General features: G+C 53.8%; 1 protein-coding gene across 1 annotated transcript; it reads left to right on the top strand.

Annotated features, from left to right (window-relative positions):
- The first annotated feature begins 7,054 nt into the window (after positions 1 to 7,054).
- DNASE1L3 (deoxyribonuclease 1 like 3) lies at positions 7,055 to 15,194 on the top strand. The gene is made up of 8 exons (XM_054216771.1): positions 7,055 to 7,221; positions 8,957 to 9,045; positions 9,655 to 9,747; positions 10,018 to 10,130; positions 10,665 to 10,777; positions 11,144 to 11,301; positions 12,221 to 12,317; positions 12,580 to 15,194. The coding sequence occupies exons 1-8, from the start codon at positions 7,090 to 7,092 to the stop codon at positions 12,706 to 12,708; spliced, it is 924 nt and encodes a 307-aa protein (XP_054072746.1). The 5' UTR covers positions 7,055 to 7,089; the 3' UTR covers positions 12,709 to 15,194.
- The last annotated feature ends 6,950 nt before the right edge of the window (positions 15,195 to 22,144 follow it).

The following is a 22,144-nucleotide window of genomic DNA, read 5'->3' as shown; positions in this document are numbered from 1 at the left end:
TGGGTACGAGGGGGTTACAAGAGGGGCGCAAGGCAGCGGTATAGGGATACAGTGGGGATGCTCAGGGGGATGCGATGTCACTCCAGCTGGGGGTGCAGGAGGCCATGCAGCGTGGCTGCACGGGGGGTGCAGTGCAGCAGTTCAAGAGGCAACGCAACGGGGAGGGGGGGAACAAAAGGGTGCAAGGGGTTACAGTGGGGAATGCAATGAAGCTGCAATATCCCACAACGGGGATGGAAGGGGGGGATGCAACGGAAGCACAGCAGGGGTAGGAGGGGGATGCAATGAGGCTACAGAAGTCACACAATGGGGTTGCCATGGGGACAGAACAGGGATGAAAAAGGGACTGTGGTATGGCAGCAGCAGGGTTACAAGAAGGGGATACAAGGGTGGATACAACAGGGGTTACAACAGGGACGCCATACAACAGCCACAGGGATATAAAGGCGAATGCAGTGCTGCACCCCACACAGGGACCCCACAGCCCCCTTGCACCAGGCCTGGGAGCAAGTTTGGGGGTGGGATGGGGACATCTGTCCTTTTCCCAGGTCCTGGGAGGTGGCTGTGATCAGGGAGCACAAAGCTCTGCCACATTTCCCATGGAAAAGACGCAGAGGTTGAAATCAGAGCATCCCACTGATACTTTTACACCTGAAACAGGATTTTTTGAGCCGGCCATTTAGGCTGCAAGCCTGTTACCTGTCCTCTCTTCCCAACAGATGACACTGCTTGCTCTCAAGAGCTGCTTTTCAACCTGCATTTAAAATCTGCCCTGATTTTTCTTAAAACCACCACCCAAATCCTTTTGCTATAAGCAAATTTACTTTCATTCCCCCGGGTCACAGCTTGGTGTGCACCTTTAAGATACGGCCAAAAATATGAGAAAGCTTAATTAAATTGGGAATGAGATCGGCTCCTGGGTAAATGCAAGCAAATTGGGTCAAATCCTCACCGCATCTGTGCTTTGATAAAGGGTGTCCCTTTGGCCTGGCAGGCTGGGAGAACCGAGAGAAGAACTGGTGCAAAGGGCTTTCCAGCTCAGAGTTTACTACAATAACCAAAAGCTTTTGGTAAGATGAGCTGTCAGAAGAGATTTATAATGGGAATTGAGGGGTTTAGGTGCCCTGGTAAAGGCGAGACACGGCTTCGTGGAGCTTTTTTTGGTTTTCCTTTGAAGAGCTTCCCAGTCAAGCTAGGCTGAGCGAAGATGAGCTTCCACTGAGGTGACCTAAGCAGACACGAGAGGTATTTCACAAGCCTAAGTGTTGTTTGCAGTCGTATTTGTTTGTTCAACTTTCTCATGCAGAGCCCCAGGCTCCCACGGGACACGTGCGGGGCAGTGCTGACTCACGCCAGGGATGGATTACCCATCAGCTGGTTATTCCAAGACACCTGGTGCGAACGCCTCTGGAAACAGTCATAGCAAATGACGGCTCTTAAAATAGAGAAGCTGAAGCAGAGACCTGCGGTGGTCTTATGTCAAAACAAGGCATGAGCTAACAGAGGAACCTGCTCTCGCAATCCCAGCATGGGAATGCAGCCACAGGGAAGAGTCATCAAGTGTTTCCTTTGGTGGTGATGGGGAAAGGAGGGATCGTTGGGGCTCTCCTGAGCCAGTCATTGCCAGGACAAGGCCACGGCTCCAACAGGTCATGAGCCCATCGAGGAGGTTGGCAGTGCCCAGATGACTTTGCCAAGCAGAGGCCAAGGCTGCTCCAGTGTCCCAGCACAGCAGAGGAGACCTTGGGCTCTCCAGGTGGTATGATGGGGGGCCACGGGGGAAGGCAGGGCAGGGCTGGGCTCCCTGGCCCCACAGAGAGCGGATGAGCCCCGGGCTCGAGGGGAAATCCCCAGCAGATCCCACGGCACCTCCCTGAGGACCCTGCAAAGCTGTTTTGGGGTGTCTGCTCAAATTAAAGGCCGGCGCCTGCACTGACCTGCCCCACGCGTTACGTTTCTCCTCTCAGCCCACATACACCACTCATCACACAGCTGCGGTAGCTGGCGAGGGCCGAGTCACCCCCACGTCACCCCCCAAGACTGCCAGTGGTTTGGAGCCCAGTGCCAGCTGTCCTGGCCCTCAGCCGAATATTCCTCATTCCGAACGCCCGCATTCCCACCAGCAGAGGGGCGCAGCTTTGATGCTGTGAGCAGGGCAGAGGATGACTGATGATCCAGTTAGAAACAAAACATCTTTCTAAATCAGAGTAGCCACAGGAAAAAAAAAAACAAACTAAAAACATCAGAATTAATTGTCCTATGTCCCCAAAAATGAGTCAGCGAGACTTCCACTTAAACTGTCTTGTTTTCCATAGGAAGGTGGAAGCTATGGTTGGATTCAGGCCAGCCTGTGGAGAACTGAAACTCCTACCCCACCAAGCCGAGGAGCAGCGTTGCTCCACCAGATGAAAGGCTTCCGTGTTATTTTCCACTGCTGGAGGATGAATCCCCAGGGAGCACGGCGGGATTGTTTGCAACCATAATAAGTGACGGCACGTTGCTTTGGTGAAATGAATCATCTTCCCAGGGTGACTTGTCCCCACGTACTCCCACTCAGGCAGTGTCAACCCCACGGCGATGCCCGGGGGAGCGCGGGCATGGGAGAGCACCAGGGCAGCCGGGGGGCACGCCGACCTGGCATGGCCCCACAGCACCCATGGGACCTGCTGTAGAGGAACACCTCGCCATGCCCTGAGCAGAGGGCAACTTTAACAACATACAGCTGCCAAAATTCACCCCCCAGGGCAAGGATAAGGTCTCAGCTCACCCCCGCTTGCAAACAGCAGCGCTCAGTGAGCACAGGGGTAAATAACGCCCCCGGGCGCCTCTCCGGGCAGCCACCCCATCGCTCTTCAGCAGCTGCATTGCTCAACCTGGGACAAAACCAGGAACTAACGCTCCTGGCTTTTAAAACGTTATAAAGCAAGACCTACTTGTCTGTTAACAGCTTTAAATAATACTCTCTTAACACTACTCAAAGTTAATGCGTATATTACACGCCTTTTAACTACATCCTTAACTGCTAACAATAAGGGTGTACTTATTGTCAGAAAAGCCTTATTTGGTGGCTGCAATATCTTTATGGAGGGGTAACTTCAAAGCCTCGTTTAACCATCATACCTCAAAGCCTTTATTTCAGATTAGCGCGTGCTCGCTGACGTCTCAGCTAAGCGGCCTCAGTCAAGAAACTGAAAACATGATGAGGCGTTTTCCCGTGAAATGCTTTAGCAAGCGGGCTTCCACGCTTTAAACCACTACGTGAACAACACTGACGCATTACGTTGTAAAAGAAAACCGTATCAGAGTCCCGTACCAGCAAAGGAATTATGCCCTGACAGTCATTCCGTAAGTAGAACATGCACCTTCCAAAATTATAAAGATTAAGCACCAAAGACGACCCTACTGATTCAAAACACACCTTGTATCTTGCACACCATGTAATTTTACCCTCAATTATGCCAGATTTCCAGAGGGTCACGCCGGGACGCTTGTCACCGTTACATGGACTCTGAAGCCACTTCCCAACTGCCCATATTTGGTTTGCAGCCCAATCCTGAACTTTGGCAATACAAAACGCCCTCAGCACTTTGCTACTTATTAACCTGAAATTCCAGGAGCCCACGATAAAACACTCTGCCTGAGGGTTGTGATAAGGTCACCGAGAGCCCAAAGGTCATTTCATTTGCCCAAAGGAACCTACTTTTATGGTGATGTTGGTGACTTCGGGGCCGGCCCTTCCTGCTTCTCCCGCAGGCCCCGGCAGATGTTGACAGAGCTGCAATTTCAGTAGAAATGATGAAAATTAAGAAACAGCCAACGCTTTAAAGGCTGGCAAGCGGGAAGGGGAGCTCGTGGGCCCCTTGTACGGAAAACAGAGCTGTGGTGGCATCTGGGCAGCACCAGGCTGGAGGTGCCAGTCCCCGCATTGTCCCCTGGCACCCCAACAACCCCCTCTGCCCACGCAGAACGCTCCCCCAGAGCCACACGCTCCCCTTTGCGGGGAGGGGGACAGGCTCATGGGGGTGTTGAAGGGGGCAGCGGGGACACCCTGAGGGGCCGGGGCAGGCTGGGTCAGCCCCAGCACCCTTTGCAGAAGGGGCAGAGCAGCACCGGTGTCCCCAGCAGTGCTAAATGCCCCCCACCAGCACACAGCCACCGCGTTTGGCCCACGGGAGGAGGAATAAAGCTTCAGCGTTATTTTCAGGTGCCAAGCAAAGCCCCAGGGCCACCCCGTGCCCCATGGGTGCTCCCCTTCCCCCACGGGGCACCCCGGGGGTCACGCTGCTCTTCAAGCCCAGAATGGGCTTCCTTTGCCAGCACAGAAGGGGACACGGGCTCGCCTGCGGTCTCTCCCTGCGCAGGAAACGTCGGAGATCCTCTCAGCCCACCTCCGCCAACAAAAACAAAGCTGCGGGTGCCCCCCCAGGGCGGCCGGGGCCACGGCTGGAAGGAAGTGGCTGTGCCTGAGGGCTGGGCGAGGGGGAACTCCCACGTCGCTGCCAGACCCCCGCCGTCCCACGGGGACCCTGAGCATGGGGACGCATCCCACCCCTTCCGTCCCTCAGCCTCCTCCTGGGAGCGGGAAGATGACGGAGAGCTGAATCGCTGCTCCCGAGATAGCAACACACCAGCCACAGCACAGGCCACCAGCAAAGCTTGGCTGAAGGACCCTCAGGAGGAGCCACCAGGGCCTGGGCAGCACCTACTCACTGCTCCGGGCTCCTGCCCAAGCCAGCTCTGGCACCATCCACAGCCCCTTCTCCTGCACCTTCTCCCCAGGGGGAGGCTGAGGAGGGCCTTTATTAGGGAACGTCCCGCAGGTGCTGCTCAGCTGCAGGTGATGTCCCTCACTCAGCATCATTCAGAGCAGGGGCCAAAACCCAACCCAGGGTGGTTTCACCAGCGGCTCCACCTCTCTTGCGCAAGGCCAGGACAGCCCTGAACTGGCAGGGTTCGCCAGCCTGCGTGGAGCGGGTTTTATGGCCTGATAAGGAGCAGAGAATAATAAAGAGCACAGAAAGTGCAGTAAACAGAGAGATAAAGGGGTGCAGAAAGGAGTGCGAGTTCCCTGTGTCCTCCCTGCAGGTCATCCCGCTGCTGCCTGTCCCTGCGGAGGCTGGCTCTGCCTGTCCTGCTGATAACGCCTGGGATGGAGGGGAAAGGGGATGCCGATAAGCGAGCAGTGCTGGGGACAAACATGGCACCGACGAAGGACGAGGTTCAGGGTTAAAGCCCTCACAGGCACCACAACAAACATTTGCTTTTTGATGCCAGGGTAGCCAAAGCAAGGCCAGTTTGGGGAGGGAGGGGGGAGCTCCGGGTTCTGATGACTCTTACCCTGAGGCTGCAGCCGCCATCGCAAGCTCTTGGCTCACGCTGCGCTTTCAGCAAGGTCAGGCGGGAGATTTACAACCCCTGAAGCCGTCGCTTTCCCTCCCTCTTTACTGCCTTCCTCCCGAGCCTGTCCTGCCCCAGCCTGGCTATCAGAGACCCAGCGGAGAGAAGGCACCCTACAGCCCCTCTATCAGGAGGTGGGATGCCTGCTCCCCAAGCAGCTGAGTTCATTAGTGAGCACCAGGGCGTGCAGCCATTGCTCCAAATCCCCCCATCCAGCCAAAATGGATTTATGGTGCCCATTCCCGCTCTCGTAGCACGGGCCCTGGAGAGCCACAGCCACCCCCGCTCCCCCGGCAAGACCGGGATCTCGCTGTGGTCAGCGTTGCTGGGAGCCCCCCACGTGCTACGTTTTGTGCCAGCTCCATCTGACCCTATGTAATTGATTCACTGCACTTTGAATGCATTTTGAATTGCGTTTTACATGCAATTGAATGCTGCTGCATCTGCCTCTGGATGGGCCACCATGCAGGCAGGGCGGCGGGGCGCAAGCAGCCTTCGTGGCTGGTTTCAGGAAAAGGCGAGAGGATGTGAAAGCAGCCTGTAAGCACAGGGAGAAAAGTCCAAGACACGTGAAGACGCCATTTAGCCTGAGTTCTTGTTATACCTCCCGCCGTTCTACCCGACCGGGGGCCAACAAATGCATCTCCAGCCAAGGGCAGGCACACAGCAGAGGAGGAAGGGAGGGCAGGGGGATGGTTTCTCTGCAAAAGCCGCCCCAGCTGCAGCGTCCTCACTCGAGTGTCGTCTTGGCCAAGCTCATGTGTCCCCTTCCACCACACAGCACGAGCCAGACCCACGTGCACACGCCTTGGGTCACCCACCCGAGACTGCTGTGCTGGGGACACTTGGCTGGCAGTTTGGGTGGCAGCGCTGGGGACATCACGTACCTTCCCCAAGGTGCACTGCGGAGGCTGAGCCAGCGGACCCTGTTAACTGTGGGCAAATGAACGCGGCCACCCCACAGCAACCGTCCCGCAGCAACCGTCCCGCAGCAGGGCACATCACAGCTCTGGGCGAAGGGAGAGCGGGTAAAAGCACACAGCCTGATGCACTGGGTGGTTTATCGCTTTCTCACGGCATGACTTTCTGACCAAACCAACAGAAGAACAAAACATGGACGTAGCCAAAACCCCCATGCCCAGGGTGTCCCACCACCATTGCCTTTCACTGGGGTTTCTCATACCCACCACCAGTGCCCTCCAGAAATCCCTCTCTCCCCACCGCTGCTTCCCAATCCCTTTCACCATCTGCCCCATCCACCTCCTGGTCCTTCAGGCTCTTCACCTCTCACCTGCGGTGGTCCAGGGAGCCCAGTCCTGGCCCGGCACAGCCCGGCGTGGTCCCGAGCGGTGCCCAGGCACCGGAGGCATCCCACAGTGGGTGCCTCCCCATGGGGAGGGATGCTGGGGTCTGGCAGGTCAATTGTTCCTCCAGGATGTAGATTTTGGCTCCGAAGAGCCGGTTTTCCCCCCAGGGCAGAAGTTCAAAGTCCACACTGCTTCGTGCTGGGAGATGGAAGTGAGGGAAAGGAGGAAATGGCGATTCCTGTTCATGTTCGTGATCGACACAGCAGACTGCTCAGCGTGACCTCCCAACTGGCCGCAGAGGGACGCAGGCACAAACACACTCACACACACATATATATATTTATAGCCACGCTCTCAGCAACTCATTTTGTCCAAGTTCCCGAAGATGTTGCTCTTCATCTTGCTTTCACTCTTCAACTTCAACCCATCTCTGAGCCTAAAAATCTGCTCCTTCAACGTAAGGTCTTTTGGAGAAACAAAAATAGCCCGACCTGAAGTCGTCGATGCCGTGGTGAAGGTACGTTCACTTGCCTGGATGAGGCAGACATTGGGCTGTCTGGGCATTTCTTAGTCTTGCACTTTATTTATTTTTCATGGTTGAATTTCAAGTAAAAAAAAAAAACAAACAAAGAAAACAGTTAATAATTTAAATCATTTTGTAGCCTTAAAGTGAAAATCAGCCTGTGGTTGAGTAGGGTGTTTGCTGTTATTTTAGCCTGTGCGGGAATATAACAGAAACAACATTTGCTGTTTCCTTTGGAAACAGAGTTAGGAAAGGAGGAAAACCTCTGTGCAGAGTGAAAATAATTTTCGCTTTGAATTCAGACAGCTTTGTTTTGTGATACATTATTCACCTTGCTCATGTGCTAATTATTCTGAAATATTATTCTCTAATTAAACATATTCTCATGACAGCAGAGAGCATCATAGCAGAGCGTGGTACAAAATTGAAAAGCCTGATTGCTAATTTATGTAAATAAACCCTCACCGTCAGGCTTCCTCTGCAGCAGCTGAAGATAACTCAGCTTTTTAGAAAAACCATGTTTTGGATTTAAAGTTTTTGCAAGTCCCTTCCGAGACGCCACAGTAACGGGGGACGCGGTGCTCGGTGTGAGCGGGGTGGCTGCGTGTGCTGAGCGGCAGCAGCGAGGAACAACACCATTTATTTGGTCTTTAATCCTTTTGCTGCAGTCGGAGAAGAGGGATTTGCCGGGGTTTGCATTTCTGGATCGTTCTTCCTATACTGTCAGCACTATGGGCAGTATACACCAAATTATGGGCAATACATTAATTCCTTACAAGCTTCAGGGGGCAAAAAGGGGCTTTTTTCCATGAAACCTGCAAAGTTTTCAAACTAGGAAAGTTTGAAGAGGAACAAAGCCGGGGGCAGAAGGAAGCTCCTGAGCGCGCCGGGCTGTGGGGCGAGCTGGGTTTTCCCGCGGGGAATCCCGGCACCGTCCGTGGGAGCTGAGCTGGCCTGGGGCAGCCTCGCCCCCTCTCCCAGCACCCTGCGGCCCCTCTGCGGTGCCACAGCCCACGGGCGCCGGCACCCTGTTTTCAGCCCAGGGGTCACTTTTTGGCTCTACGGGCTATTCCAGAGGGGTCTGAAGCAGACGGCTGGGACAGGCGAGTGCTGACAGCACACGCAGCTTTCAGAAGGCACGGCACAGGGGTAGGACCTTAGGGGTATTTACACCAGGAAAAGGGTGAAAACCATTGCGGTGGGTTGATGATAGACACTAACTGGCTCCCCTCGATGCCCCCCAAAACCTCCTGCCACGTCCACCTGGGCACCCAGTGAGTCGGGATGCTTGTGCGCAGCACTGGTCCCAAGCAGAGAAGAAAAACCTGTGTGGCGGGGGGTAGGGAGGGGAGAAACCGGCCATAGGACCATGGCAGGGGGCTGAAAGCAGCACCCCAGCAGTGGCGGGGGCAGAGCGGGCTCGCAGCAGCGGCTCTCGCTGCCCCTTCCCCTCCACACTTCCTCCTCAGGGGCAGACACAAAAGTTTTTCAACAAACCCGAAACCGCTCTTCTCCCAAGTTCCCTCTCCCAGCTCCCGCGGGAGCATGCGGCGGCTCTGAAAGCAGAAGGGCTTCGCTCCGGCCACTGCCCCGCTGCTACGACCCCAGGCCAGGCTCCGCTTCTTCCACAAAGAACTTCCCCTGCACCAGTAACCACTTCTTTCTGGCATCTTTCTGATCCTCCAAAACCCGCCGCGTGCAAACTCGCTTCTGCTCCTTCCCCTTGCAGATCGTTTCTCGCTGTGACATCATGCTGCTGATGGAAATAAAGGAGAACAAGAACCGGGTTTGTCCTCTCCTGGTGCAGAAGCTCACCAGGTAGGGTGGCCACGGGCAAGTAGGCAAAGATTGGGAAAGATGCTCGGCAAGAGCCCGTGCTCTGCTCAGCACCACCTTACCAGGGCAAAAGGTCAGGGTCTGGGCTCTTCCTCTTCCAGCCGTCGAGGAAGGACTAGGCTCTGGCAGCCTTGCTGAAGTTCAGGAGCAAAGCCAGCTCCAGACCATTGTAGGACGCATGTTTTTAAACCAAAATAAGATACAATTTGTTAAAGATTAATTCTCCAAGGAAAACAGAAGGGAGGGACAGGCCAGCACCATCTGCGTCAGGGCAGCCACCTTTCCACAGGGTTGGGAATTGCTTTGGACCGGGGATTCCCTGCCTGGACTGAGGGTCCGGAGGAGGGAGCAGCGTGCGCCTGGCCGGACGTGGGGCCCTGCACCAGTAGGGTGCAATAGGCAGCGAGTGGGTAGAGCGAAAGAGCTGATGAGGGAGCACAGGTCCAGACAATGGGTCCTGAGAAGGTTGTTTGTCTCTACCAGCCGCCTCTGAGGTCAGGCAAGAAACATCCCGGTACCCTCGGGCACAGGCAAAATTATCACCCCCTGCGAATGCAGAAATAAACTCAGGAAAACCACTGTTCCTTCCAGTCAGCTGAAGGGGTCAAAGGAGGAGTACAGCTGCGTGGTCAGCGAGAGGCTGGGAAGGAAGAGCTACAAGGAGCAGTACGCCTTCATCTACAGGTGAGCGAGATCCCCTCGCCAACCAGCGGGCCCCTCGCTCTGCCCTAGAGGCACGCGAGGCACGGCAGAGGTGGCTTTGCTGCGAGGGAGGTGCAGGCTGTGCGGGTGGGATGGGTCCCTGGGCGCAGGATCGTCCCAGGCACTGCCCCCAGCCTGGTTGTGTCCATCCTGGACCATGGCCGGGCTCCAGGTCAGAGCCCGGAGTCAGCGTCAGACGTGTCGCAGCGAGCTACAAGCATGACATCCCCTGTCCTCTTTATTCTGCTGCAGACATCCTCTGGTATCGGTGAAACAAACCTACCAGTACCCTGACACCCAGCCTGGGGACGAGGATGCCTTCTCCAGAGAGCCCTTCGCCGTCTGGTTCCAGTCTCCAAAAACCGGTGAGACCTTTCAGAAACAAATCATTCTCCCACTGGCGAATCGGATGGAGCGCGAGGGTGCCGGCTGGACCTGGGCGTGTGGCGGGGGGCAGGTGAAAGGGGCCGTATCCTGACCCCACGCTGCGTTTCTTACTTGAGCAGCATCCACCTTTGGGGCTGCCCCCTCTGGCATGGCCCGCAGCTGGGTGCACGCCGCAGCCCCGTGGCCAGCAGCCCCAGGAGAGCCTCTGCCGCCGCCACGGGCTGCGGTTCCGTGGATGCGCTCCGTGCTGCTGGCACAGCCCCAGGAGCGGCCATTGCTTTGCAGGGTTTGCCCTGACACAGCACCACACCACGTCGCAGCTCAGCATCGGCTGGGCAGCTGATGGCGAGCACCGTGCAACCACACAGCGGTCGCCTCTGATCCACAGCCAGAACAGAAGCTGTTTCTTCTTCAGAAAAACCTTCTTCCTTCCAAGTCACTCTCTGTTTCTTTGTGACTCAGTGTGTGTTTAACCGTTACATTTTTTCCTGTTCTTTTGCCTTGTTTTTAAGCTGTCAAAGAGTTTGCTATAATCCCTCTGCACACCACACCGGAGACAGCAGTACGGGAGATTGATGAGCTCTATGATGTGTACTTAGATGTAAAACAGCGCTGGAAAACCGAGGTTAGTTGACACATCTACATTACTAACAGCGGCTTCGGTACCGAGTCACCTGGCACACTCTTCACAGCCCGAAAACCTTAAAACCATTGATAACAAGCCCCAGATCTTGAGTATCTCTTTGATGTCTTTTCATCAAGTTCTCCACATTTCAGTTGGTAAACCTGAGCTCCCGATAAAACGGCCGCTTTATCAGCATGCCTTGGTGGTGAGCCCAGCAGAAGGGAGAGGCCCCACTGCACTCAATGAGCGCTCGCTATTTGAGCTGTGTGGGCTATTGGGAGCACCTGGTGATCCTAAAAGTCCTTGCGGGTCTTCTTTTGAAGATCTGTCCTCATGATTTCCTTTGAAAACCCTCCTACCTTCCAGAACTTCATCTTCATGGGGGACTTTAATGCTGGATGTAGCTACGTTCCGCAAAAGCAGTGGAAGAACATCCGGCTGAGGATTTACTCCGAATTCGTCTGGCTAATCGGCGACAAAAATGACACGACAGTGAAGAGAAGCACAAGCTGCCCGTATGACAGGTAAAGGGTTCACTGCCAAACCGTTCCCTGTTTATGACTTTCTGAGAAAAAAAAAAATATGGAAAGGTGTCAGCGATTGTCAGATAAAGCAAATGTGCATGAAGCCTTCAAAGGTGAAACGGTGTCCAAGCGGAAACGTGATGGGAACACTTCTAGTCAGGAGCACAAAGCACTTTGCCGCCTTGTTGGCAAGTAGTGTTGCAAAAAGGGCAAGATTTCACACAAGAACTAGCTGTTGTTGTGACTTAGGTGGACATAAGTGACAGGCGATTACGCAGCACTTCTCATCTGCAGGGAGCCCCGCGGGCACCCAGGTGGAAGGTGCTGCTGCCTCCTCCCTGCTGGCTTTGTGCCATGGTTTTTGCTCTTGCATGGGTAATTCGGATTGACAAATGCAGAATACAGTTCTCTCTGGAGGTGGGACACCTCACCTTTCCCGGACATGGGGCAGGTCCAGCTGGTACCTGCAGGTCCCTCAGCAGGGACAATAAATACATCAGCTTATTAGAGCCCAGAGGAAGTCAAGACTTAAACCTCTTGCACAACGAGCTTCTGGATCAAAGCAGGACTTCACTGAGACTCCAGTCATTGGTATCCTATGATTTTTGGTATCCAAAGTACGGCTTTGAACTTTGCAGCACTGTTGGGGTGTGTTTGAATACAAGTCATTTAACGTTGGCTTCCAAGGCCAACACACGCCATGATATTTAGGTATCTCACTCCCAAGGAAAGCAATCAGCCAAACTCAGCAGACAGCAGATGCGTGCTGGCATCTCTAAGTAGGCAGCCCATGGGAAAGGACAAACCATACGTATCTGTGACTCCATCAAGGCCACCTCTCTGGCCACCGGCTCGGTGCAGCATGGCTGCCGCTGGTCGAGCACCCCATAACAGCACCTCGTTCTCTTGCCCCTTGTAGGATCGTGGTCAGCGGGGAGAAGCTCGTCCATGCCATCGTGCCACACTCTGTCAACATCTTTGATTTCCAGGAGGACTTTCAGATGACCGAGGAGCAGGTAGGCAAGCACGGCCTCTGCAGTGGTGGGAGAAGGGCTAACACAGGAGGGCAAAGCCAACGGTATCCAGGCAGTTTTGAACATGGTCTTGTCCATAAGACCGTTGTATCCTCCCAAAGTGATGCAATGCTCCCTCTGCACCCCTCCCCCCCCCCACCACTGCACATCCACCTCCCCACCACCGCGGGGAAACCCTCTGGGACAGGGTTTGGAAAGAGCATGGGTGACCGGCTCCCAGCCCCTCTGTGCCCTTGTCTTGCAGGCGCTGGGGGTGAGCGACCACTTCCCTGTAGAGTTTGAGCTAAAAGCAAAAGGCGGCTTCTTCAACTGGCTGAAATCACAGTTTTCAAGGAAGAGGAGACCAAGGAAGAGCCGCCGCTTGAGCTCATGAGCATGCTGAGGCCTCTCACGTGTCGTGGAAATACATGGTTGCCAACAGACCTCGTAGAAGACTAGTGGAGATATATTCAGAGCAAGTGCAATATTTAGTGGAAAAAAACACAAATATTTTGTTAAAGTTCAAATATTTGGGGTAAGAAGGTAAATCAAACCTTTGGCTTATTTTCCTCATTGTACGCAAAGATATATCAGCTAGAAGCAGCATACCGTACTTACTGGACGGATCACAAAAGCAAGGAGCTCCTGCGAGGGTAAAACACTTTTGTGTGCTTTATCTGTATCTGAAGGGCAGGGATCCCACGCATCACCTGGGCCCTGGAGCCCTGCCGTTCCTTTGCAGGGGCAGGGGGCTTAGAGAGACCTTCCTGCATCACGGGTGTCTGTGTGGATGCTTCAGATCTGCAGCCGGCGGGACACGGGTCTGTGCCTGGTGATTTGCCGCGTGAAATGTTGCCGAACTTGGGAGCGTTCGACGGGTGTGGGTTTGAAACTGCCCACAGGACCGAGGGCTTGGGGAAAGAGAGAAAGAAAAGACAGAGGGAGAGGCAGCGAGAGCCCCTTTTCTGCAGTAACCCATCCGGAGACGGGCGGTGTTCCCAGCCCTGCCTGCCAGCCGCTGCCACCCTGCCTGCCAACCTCAGGCGACAAGTCCCGCGGGTCCCAGGTGACAGCGCTGCCAACAGAGAGCGTCAGCAAAACTTAAATTAAAATCTGATTTCAGCATCCAGACGTGGAAGTGAGCTGCATTCCCCACCACGCCCCCCCCTCCCCCCCAAAAAAAATCCTCCATGGCAGCCTGAAGTTCTCCGCCGAACGAACCAGGCTTTAATGATGATTATTTAACGAGGTGGTGCGGCAATCTGTTTTCTCAGCTCAGCCCACAGGCTGTATTTAGTGCAAACCAAACCCTGTCACGCAGATGGCAGCTGAGAAGTGAGAATAATCCAACTGTTAGCAGAGGCAAATATTCATCCCCCTTCACCAGCACCCCCCGGTCAGGCTGCTGGCGGGGCAGGGAGGGCCAGAAAACGAGATATGCTTTTAGGGGAGGAAAACAGTTCGGCCTTTGCGAAACTGACTGTCTGGGGAGAAAGAATTTGAGGAAAGAAACTAAATAGAGAGGAGATTATCCCGGGGGGCGGGGGGGGGGGGGTGTTGCACGCAGGGCAGACAACAAATCCTCCGACCTTCAGTAGCAATTCATCTTGAAACCATACAGCACTTTCATAAGCTCCCTCGGTCCTAATCCAGTCGAGGCAAAAGGAAAGAGCCTGATTTAGAACAAATATTTACTTTGGGATTTTTATAGAAATGCCACCGTCTGGCTGACAGCGGCGAGGGTTCATGTGAAGGCTGAAATCAGTCGACGTCTCTGGCCTCACATCTTTGTCCTACATAAGTCCCCGCTCTCTTCTGGCTTTCAGAAAGAAGCAATGCACAAAGGAATAAATCACACTCCAGGAAAGCAGTAATGGATGCATTCAATCATAAACAACACGTAAATATGACTAAGTTTTACTGAAAAAGCTTTGTCCTTATTCGTGATATTGAATATATTCCTTTACTCAGCGTCTGAAGATTAGAGACGTGTCCAGAGAGCAGTGGCTGCGGCCTCAGGCATGATGTTAGCGGCTGTCGGTCCGGAGATGCTCTTGCAGAGAGACTGGCAGGGAGACATCTTCATGCGAAATGATGCTCCTCCGTGGAGAGCTGGGACACGATTTTGTGGGACTCAAAGCGGACAGGCGGCAGCTGCGCTGGGTTCATAACATTTGATAGGGGCCGGGAGGTGCCCAAGGCTCGTACAGTCAGCACAGTCGGTCTCTATAGATATTCCTGTGTATATTCCATACAGGCATTAGACAGCATTATAACTACATCCTAAAACATTTAACAGTTCATGTTGTCTCTAGATTTTTTCCCCACCAGAGGATCATGACCCGGCTGTCCCAACTGCAAAGGGGTTTTTAAGTTGTTCCAGCCTGCAGGAGCCTCGACGTATTCTGCAGCCAGAACAAAGCTTCTCTTTCGATGAATGAGGCTTCTCGAGCTTTATTTATGATCAAGCAGAAGCTTCACACTGGGAATCCAAAATGGCCTAGAGAGACTTTGTCTCATGCAAGCCAGGTCTCAGGTCATGGCTGGGAGAGAAGCAAAGAGACTCTTCAGAAGCTGAAAACTCTGTTTCCTCCACAGCACCCCCGGCCAGGCAAGACCGCAGAGCAGATAGATAGGGTTCAGCTGAACAAAAGTTGTCAAGACCCCTCAGTCCCTCAGGTTTGGGTCCTTGCGAAGCCTGTCTCAAACACGTGATGCCGGGGCATCCTCACTTCCCATAGACCCGAGGTCTCCACCACCCCGCAGAGACCCCTCTCCCCAGCCCCACGGGATGTCCTTGCTTTGGGGATGGAGCAATGGTCCCTGCATTGGGGATGGAGCCAGAAACCCGCAGGAGCATGGCTGCTGCTGCCCTGGGGGAGTCCCTTGGCAGGGAAACCCCCAGGAACCCGCAGCAGCAGCCCAAGGCAGGACTATTTCTCCATAGCCTCCATCATCTCCACTGGCTAGGTTTGTCCATCTGCACCCGGGACTCACCTGGGCAGGGCTTGTGTCCTCTTCCTGGCCTTGGCACCGCTCCCCGCTGGCCCCCGAGGGCCCTGACACGTCTCTGTCTCTGCTACAGGGTGAGACACGCTTTGGCCGCGGGCAAGGCTCCGTGTACCTCCTTTTGCCTCCTTTTAGGAACTGGCAGCGATGAAGACACAGGAGAGCTGGTACAAAACCCCACGGGGACCCACTTGGCTTGTTTGTTTGGGGTCTGTATGTCCCCAGACACAGACCAAGGCAGCATGCACCGCAATTGAGCATGCAGTATTAGGGGAACGTTAAGAAATGATATACAAACCACCACCAATCAGACAAACGAGCTGGGATGCGCTGTTTAACAAACTGCACGGGACGGGGGTCAGCAGGGCCGGGGACTGTCCCCTCTCTGCATCAGGGCAGGTGTCCCCAGCTCTGGAGCCCTTCGGCATGGCAATACCCGTGTGCAGCCCAGCCTCTTTTATTTGGGTTTACGTCCCCAGTTGCTTTGCTTTCCTGGAAGTTTAACTGTGCACAAACACACGCAGACATGAGCCATTGAAGCCTGAACGCCCTCCAAAGCTCCTGCTGCTCCTCTGCCACGTGGGCGATGGGCGAAGAGCAGCAGGTCCCAAAGCCACCACTGATGGGGTTTGGGCTGGGACCCCTATGCATCCTGTACCTGGACATACGGATGTAGGCGTGTACAGATGTACGGCCACACACAGATGTGCAGGAAGCAATTGAGCTGCAGCCCCGAGAAAGAAGGCTGTGTTGTGCTATCGCACAGCAGGGCCGGTACCACTGATAAAAATATCAAAAGCAGAAAAAATCAAAGAGCTTACCAGCACGGGACTGCCGAAACCAGCAGTTGGTCCCAGCCTGGCTGCTTCACAGCTCCCTTGGTGTCTGGAGGCATCGCGGGGAGCAGTCGGTGCCGCAGGCTGGACTTGGCCACACACTGATGGAGCAGGAGCCACGGAAAAGGGCCAAGAGCGGAGCAGGGGCTCCCGGGGCAGCGCTCACATGGCACTACGGGGAGCTTGTTCTCAGTCTCCCCAGAGCACGGGGCTCAGTGGCCCCTGGTGAGGCTTTTCTCTGCTAAGAAGCCAAGGAGATGGAGAGCAGAAGGGGAAGACAGCAGTCATCTTCTCCCTGCCTTTATTCAAAAAGAAAAACAACGTGATAATTCACTTTCCTGTATGTTTTCTTCCACCTATCTTCATTAAAAGCATTTCCACAACCTCTGTCAGCCCCTTGCCCAGGATAACACAGGTTCCTCGGTTCTGCGAGGGCCGCTGGCCACCCCGTGGTGCAGAGCCATCATGCGTTACGTGTTATCGTGGCACCCTCTGGTGGCACCGCCATAAATCCCATCATCAGAGGGTTGTCCCACGGTATTTAATCCCAGACGCCAGGGCACAGACAGCAAACCTGGCTGTGGAAACATGATTTCGTCCTTTGCTGGGAGCTCGTAGATCTGCGTCCCCATACGTGCCTCTATACAGAGCTTTCCACTGGCGAGACCTGGCCCGCAGCTGACCCCAAGGTGTTCCTGGTCTGGAAATGAGTTTTGCAACAAAAAGGTAGCACGTTTTTTGGCTCCAGGCCTGTTTATTCATTGCCCACAGTTATTTAACTAGGAAACACGCTGCGATGACCTTTACAAGACTGTCCTGCTTGCCAGCAGTGGCTCCCAGGACCAGGCACTAGCAGGTCATGGGGCACATCCCCCCAGGGGACGCCTCGGTGTCCCTTGCCACCCCTGTGCCATGAGCAGCAGGGCAGCTGGCTTGGTCCAGCAGGCATCCCGGTCTTTTCCAGCCCACCCAGCCCCTGGGGATGTCTTTCGGTGACTCCGCTTCTGCCCTTCGATGGCTTGGACCTGGTTTCGGGATTGATGCAAGGCTGCTCCGGGCATGAGCAGCACCCATCGTCCCCTCGCTGCCGGGCACCAGGCGCCCCGGACCCCTTTCTCCAGCACTGGGCGAAACTGAGATCTGGATCGGAGGCTCTTTCTGCGCCCCCGGGGCCAGATTTAGCCCATGTTCCTCTTTGCCATCCCAAGGGCTAAGTGACACAACCTCTCCACGATCACCTGGCGTAACACTATGAACGCCCTCCCCACACCGCCTCGTCTTCTAGTCAGCGCAAAGAACAAGGTTAAATACTTCAGGTGTCATTTTAAATATAGTGCCTCAGCTGTCGGCGTTTGCAGGGCACTTTCTGTTAGTCCAGAGACAGATTTGTAGGAATTAATCTCCATATTGGCAAAGGAACCAGAAACCTTCCTTGAAAAGCTCTGCAAATGCCGGCATTTGAGACGTGACCTCGCGGTTGGGAGGGGGCCTGACCCCAGCCATTTTCAGTGAAGCCAGATGCAAAATCCCCCTTCCCCCCCGCCAAAAAAAATATTAATATACCCCCTCAGGATATCGCTGTCAGAAAGAAATACCCTCCCGGCTCCTCCACGGGGCTCAAAGGAGTCCCAGGCTTCCAGCTGAGCGTGGATGTAAATATTTGCAGTACCAAGGTCCTGCAGAAAGGCGGTTCATCACAGGAAAGAGCTGTCAAACACACCTCCGGGTCCTGCTAAATCATATCTTGCCTATCAATTTTTTTAATTTTTTTTTTTAAAATCACATATATCAGCCTTTCATTCATGTTATATAAAGAATGCGCTTTAAATCCTGGTCAAAGTAATAGCGACACAAGCTATAAATCCAGCCTGATTTAGTGACAATGTTTTTTCTAAGCGTGCAGCATAAATTCGCAACTACGAAAATTAACCCTGAAAATCCGAGGAATTCTGAAAAGCCATTTAAAAGCATTTTCCCAGGAGGCCCTGGGGAAAGAGCCCCGCACAAGAGGGAGAGCTGGCAGCAGGGCTGTTTTGATAACCTTCTGCGAGAGGGACCTGCTGAATGTTAATGGTTACTGCAGGCTGCGGAGAACAAAATATATTGCTGTAGCCCGTCCTGCGGCTTCCTCTTCAGCTCGGATGGAGCTGTGGAGACGTGTCGCCTCGCGGCGGCATGGGGAATGGCTCCAAGTTGCTGTAACACAGGGGAAAATTGCCTTTTAAAAATAAATACTTGCTTACAGGAGTTGGGGAGTTTGATGTTTAAAGGTGTGGGTGCCAGGCAGGTTTGCTCCGGGCCCAGCTCCGCGGCAGGGCTGGCTGCTGCGGCGGCTCGTCCTGCCGCTGGCGGTGACAAAACTTCAGCCACTCCTTTCTGCTACTCTGGATGCAGGCGGGAGATGTACGGAATAAGAAAAATTTAAAAAAAAAAAAAAAAAAAAAAGAAAAAGAAGAAATAAAAAAAAAAAAGAAAAATAAGAAATAAAAAGAAAAAAAATAAGTAAAAAAGAAAAATAAGATCCTCCAAGCCAGCTGCCACAGAGAACAGAATAATCACCTGGGGATGCTGACGGCCGCTTTGCGAGACCCCGTCCCCTGCGTGCCAGCAGGTCCAGGGCTGTCCCTGACCTGGCAGAGGCCAAACTGGGCAACCGGTTTTGTTTGTCCCGTGGGAGAGAGCGGGGCAGCCAGCTGTCACGATAACAAATGTTTTCTTCAAGCAAATAAAAAACACTGTGTAAAAAAGCCTCGTGCCATTCCCCGAACTAGCGGTTTCACGCAACTCCACCCCAGTTTCTGTCAAGTGATGTCTGTTTATACGCAACCGCTTCGGACAGGCTTTTAAAAGTGATTAATACATAATTTGTGTCCCTTTTTCTAAGTGAGAAAGGTGCATTGTCTTTCCTGCAAGTACATTTTAATGTGGGGTAAAAAAAAAAATTGAAAATAAAATCACTTCAGTTTGAAACAAATAACATCTACAAGTTAAAACTGAGTAGAGAAAAAAGCAGGTTCCGGATTGGAAACTTCACAATCTCGCTTTCCACAGACAGTTAGAGGGAAAAGTAATTACGGGGTTTGCATAATCTGAACAAAAACCCAGAGTCCTGCTGAGCAACAGCCCCGCCACCTGCATTGCTGATACACCCCATAAACGCCCGGGCAGCTCGGGGCGTCTCGGGGGGTGAAGGGGGGTGGTTTTGGACACACGCAGCACTCCGTGCAGCCCCAGGCCTGGCGGGGACTGGACACTTACTGCTGCAGTACCATCGCCCGAAAAATTAAGTGTAATGGATTGTCTTTTATATATATATATACACACACACACATATATATATTTAAAATACTTCAAGGATTGATTTGAACTAATTTAAAGATGTAATAAATTAAATTATTAAAGTAATTTAAAGATGCGTATCTTTAATTTGTTACGGCTAATCGCTTAGGCTGATGTTGGAAAGGGCAAAGAGGCACCGCCAGCCCCGCGCTCAGCCCGGCCGCTCACCCAACGCCCCAGCCGCCGCCAGCACGGGCTTCACGGGGGACACGATTTAGCCCGTGAATAAAGCACGGCACTTGGTGCTACACCCCAAACCATACCATCCAAGGCTGATTATAGCGCAAGAAGAAGAAAATATACCAGGTCACAAATGGCACGAGGGCTATTTTACCGGCATGCAAGCACTGAAGGACGTGACCAACCCTGGATGGATCACCTTGTCCCTTGCCTGAGGCAGGGAGCCGAGCAGAAAGAGCACCTTATGCCTTTTAGAAGGAGCTGCACTTTAACGCTGTATTCCAAAAAGGCTGAAGCTACTTGGAAAAGCGGATCCCCAGGCTGCCAGGGTCACGCTGGGGCGAGTGATAGAGGTGGCAATGTTCACAGTGTGTGCTGCAGCCTGGCACCAGCCAAGGCTGGAAGTGCCCATGGCCAGGGTTTTCCCCCCAAAACGATGTCCTGCCAGGCACTGGAGCCCCACAGAAGGCAGCTTTGTGCCCAGCCTGAAGGACACCCACAGCAAACCGGGACCTTTACGGCTGTCAGAGTGCCTGACAGAGCCGGGCCTGTAACAAGCTGCCTCCCCCAGCTAACGCGGGACCTCCTGCACCTTTTGTATTGGGCAAAATAAAACAAAAGGCGTCTGTTCACATTTGTGAGTGGTGCAGAAAGCGAGGGCCATGCCGCCAGCAGGTTTAAGGACACTATGAGTGTTTGGAGCGGCCAGCAAGCACCTCGCCTCCCGCCAGGAGCAGCCTCCAAGGCGCTGATCGGAAGAGAAGTGGGGGATGCTCTCCTGATTGCGTTCCTGTAACAGAGCTGCACAGGACGAAATACAATTCTCAGTTTTGAGCAATGCCCAAGTACACAAGAGCTCTGCCATGCTGGCTCCAGTGACGGCCATCAGAAACAGATGGAGGCAAGGCCAGGGACACCCAGAGGGGTCTGAAGAGGGGACTCCAACAGCTCCCCAAACCAAAGGTGGCCAGCAGGCAGCAAATACAGGTGGCACCCCAGGCTATGGCAAGAACAAGCACAGCACAGGGACAGGGACTGCTACAGGACAGACCTGAGCAGTGTGGAGTGAAGGACAGGCTGAGTGTGCAGGCTGTGAGGAGCTCCAGCTCCTGGACATCATCGCCAAACACTCCTTCTCCTTGACCATTGAGATGAACAAATGCTCCTGGCACCAAAACCCACCAATACCAGACAGGGGGATGGGACGCTCTTGAGAGTTACCATCCTTGGGTAACTGGTGTGTTGGGGGGACTTACCTTTCACCACCCGGCAAAACATCTTGTGAACCTCCTGGAGGTGGAGTGGGTCCCAGCAGGCTTTCCTATGTGGCAGTGCCGTGACTTATGGACTGTCCTGGGTCACTGGCCACCAGCAGGCGAGGGTCCAGCTGGCTACCAAGGGCACTACCAGATCTAGCCAAGTGCTCGCGGGACAGTTTGGGCCAGCTGAGGAGCGATGGATGAGTTCCCAGTGGCACTCACAGGTGCCCAAATCCTACTGCAGACCACCACCAAGGAGAGAGATTATAAACAGAGAAAAAGAACCTAAGTTCAAACAAATTAGCAGAAAAAACCCAATTCCACAGCTAGAGGCAAAAAACCGTGCCAGTCCTCCGTAAATAATGAAGAAAGAGCATCTCATACCATTACAGGTCTACGCAGCAAGAGGCGCTGGGACGCCAGTAACCTGGTAAGCTGCCACCCCAGCCCCACAGCTGCCTGCCAAGGTGGGCCCTGCAAATGGAAACCTTCGTCACGGTGCCGAAGGCCGAAAGCAGAGCACACTGTCCCCCAAAGCACCGCTTTGTGCCCAACACAAAGCCAGCCCTCAGCTGCCAGAGCTGGTGGAGCTGGCTGAATGTCACTGCCAAAGATCAATGCAGCCAAGTTGCACCAAAAGCTCTTCTCATCAGCACCACCAGGTCCTTGCTGCCCTTAGCAAGTTAATTGTTGTGGCTACCCCACAGCTGTCAGTGCCCAGGCAAGGCAGAGTTGATCCCTTGAAGCAGAGCTCAGCTGTCACTGGAGGTAACCTCAGGCCAGGTAACAATCAGGGTCCATCGACTTCACCAACAGCTCCCATTAATTACAGCTGGTGTGATGAGACCAAGACGACAAGCGGTGACAGGCAAGAGAAGGCCAGACAAGGGCAGGGTTACTGGGAAACAGGAGTTACACAGGCCTGAGGCTCTCAAGGTTTACTCAACCCAACAGCTGTATCCAGGTTTTTTTGGTTTGTTTTGTTTAAAAACATTAAATAGGAGGTTCGGGCTGACATAGCGCAGAGCTAATGAAACACAGTTAACTATAAAAAGGAAATAATCTGATAAACCTGGGGCAGGAAAGTCCTTGGCAGCCGCCGCGTCTCAGGTTTCAGCTGGGCTTCCAGCGGGAGCCGTGTTTGGGAAAACATCTGCTGGTTTCCATGGCCGGGCGCCGGAGCCGGCCGGCCCCAGGTGCAGCACCG

Source organism: Rissa tridactyla, chromosome 10 (assembly GCF_028500815.1).
Source record: "Rissa tridactyla isolate bRisTri1 chromosome 10, bRisTri1.patW.cur.20221130, whole genome shotgun sequence".
Taxonomy (NCBI): Eukaryota; Metazoa; Chordata; class Aves; order Charadriiformes; family Laridae; genus Rissa; species Rissa tridactyla.
Note: the sequence above shows the minus strand (reverse complement) of the source record. Positions and strands in the feature narration are given on the sequence as shown.

Coding starts and splice junctions, on each gene's coding strand:
- DNASE1L3 (XM_054216771.1), top strand. CDS start 7,090: ATGTTGCTCTTCATCTTGCTTTCACTCTTCAACTTCAACCCATCTCTG. Junction 7,222..8,956: donor TCGTCGATGCCGTGGTGAAG/GTACGTTCACTT, acceptor TTCCCCTTGCAG/ATCGTTTCTCGCTGTGACAT. Junction 10,131..10,664: donor GTTCCAGTCTCCAAAAACCG/GTGAGACCTTTC, acceptor CTTGTTTTTAAG/CTGTCAAAGAGTTTGCTATA.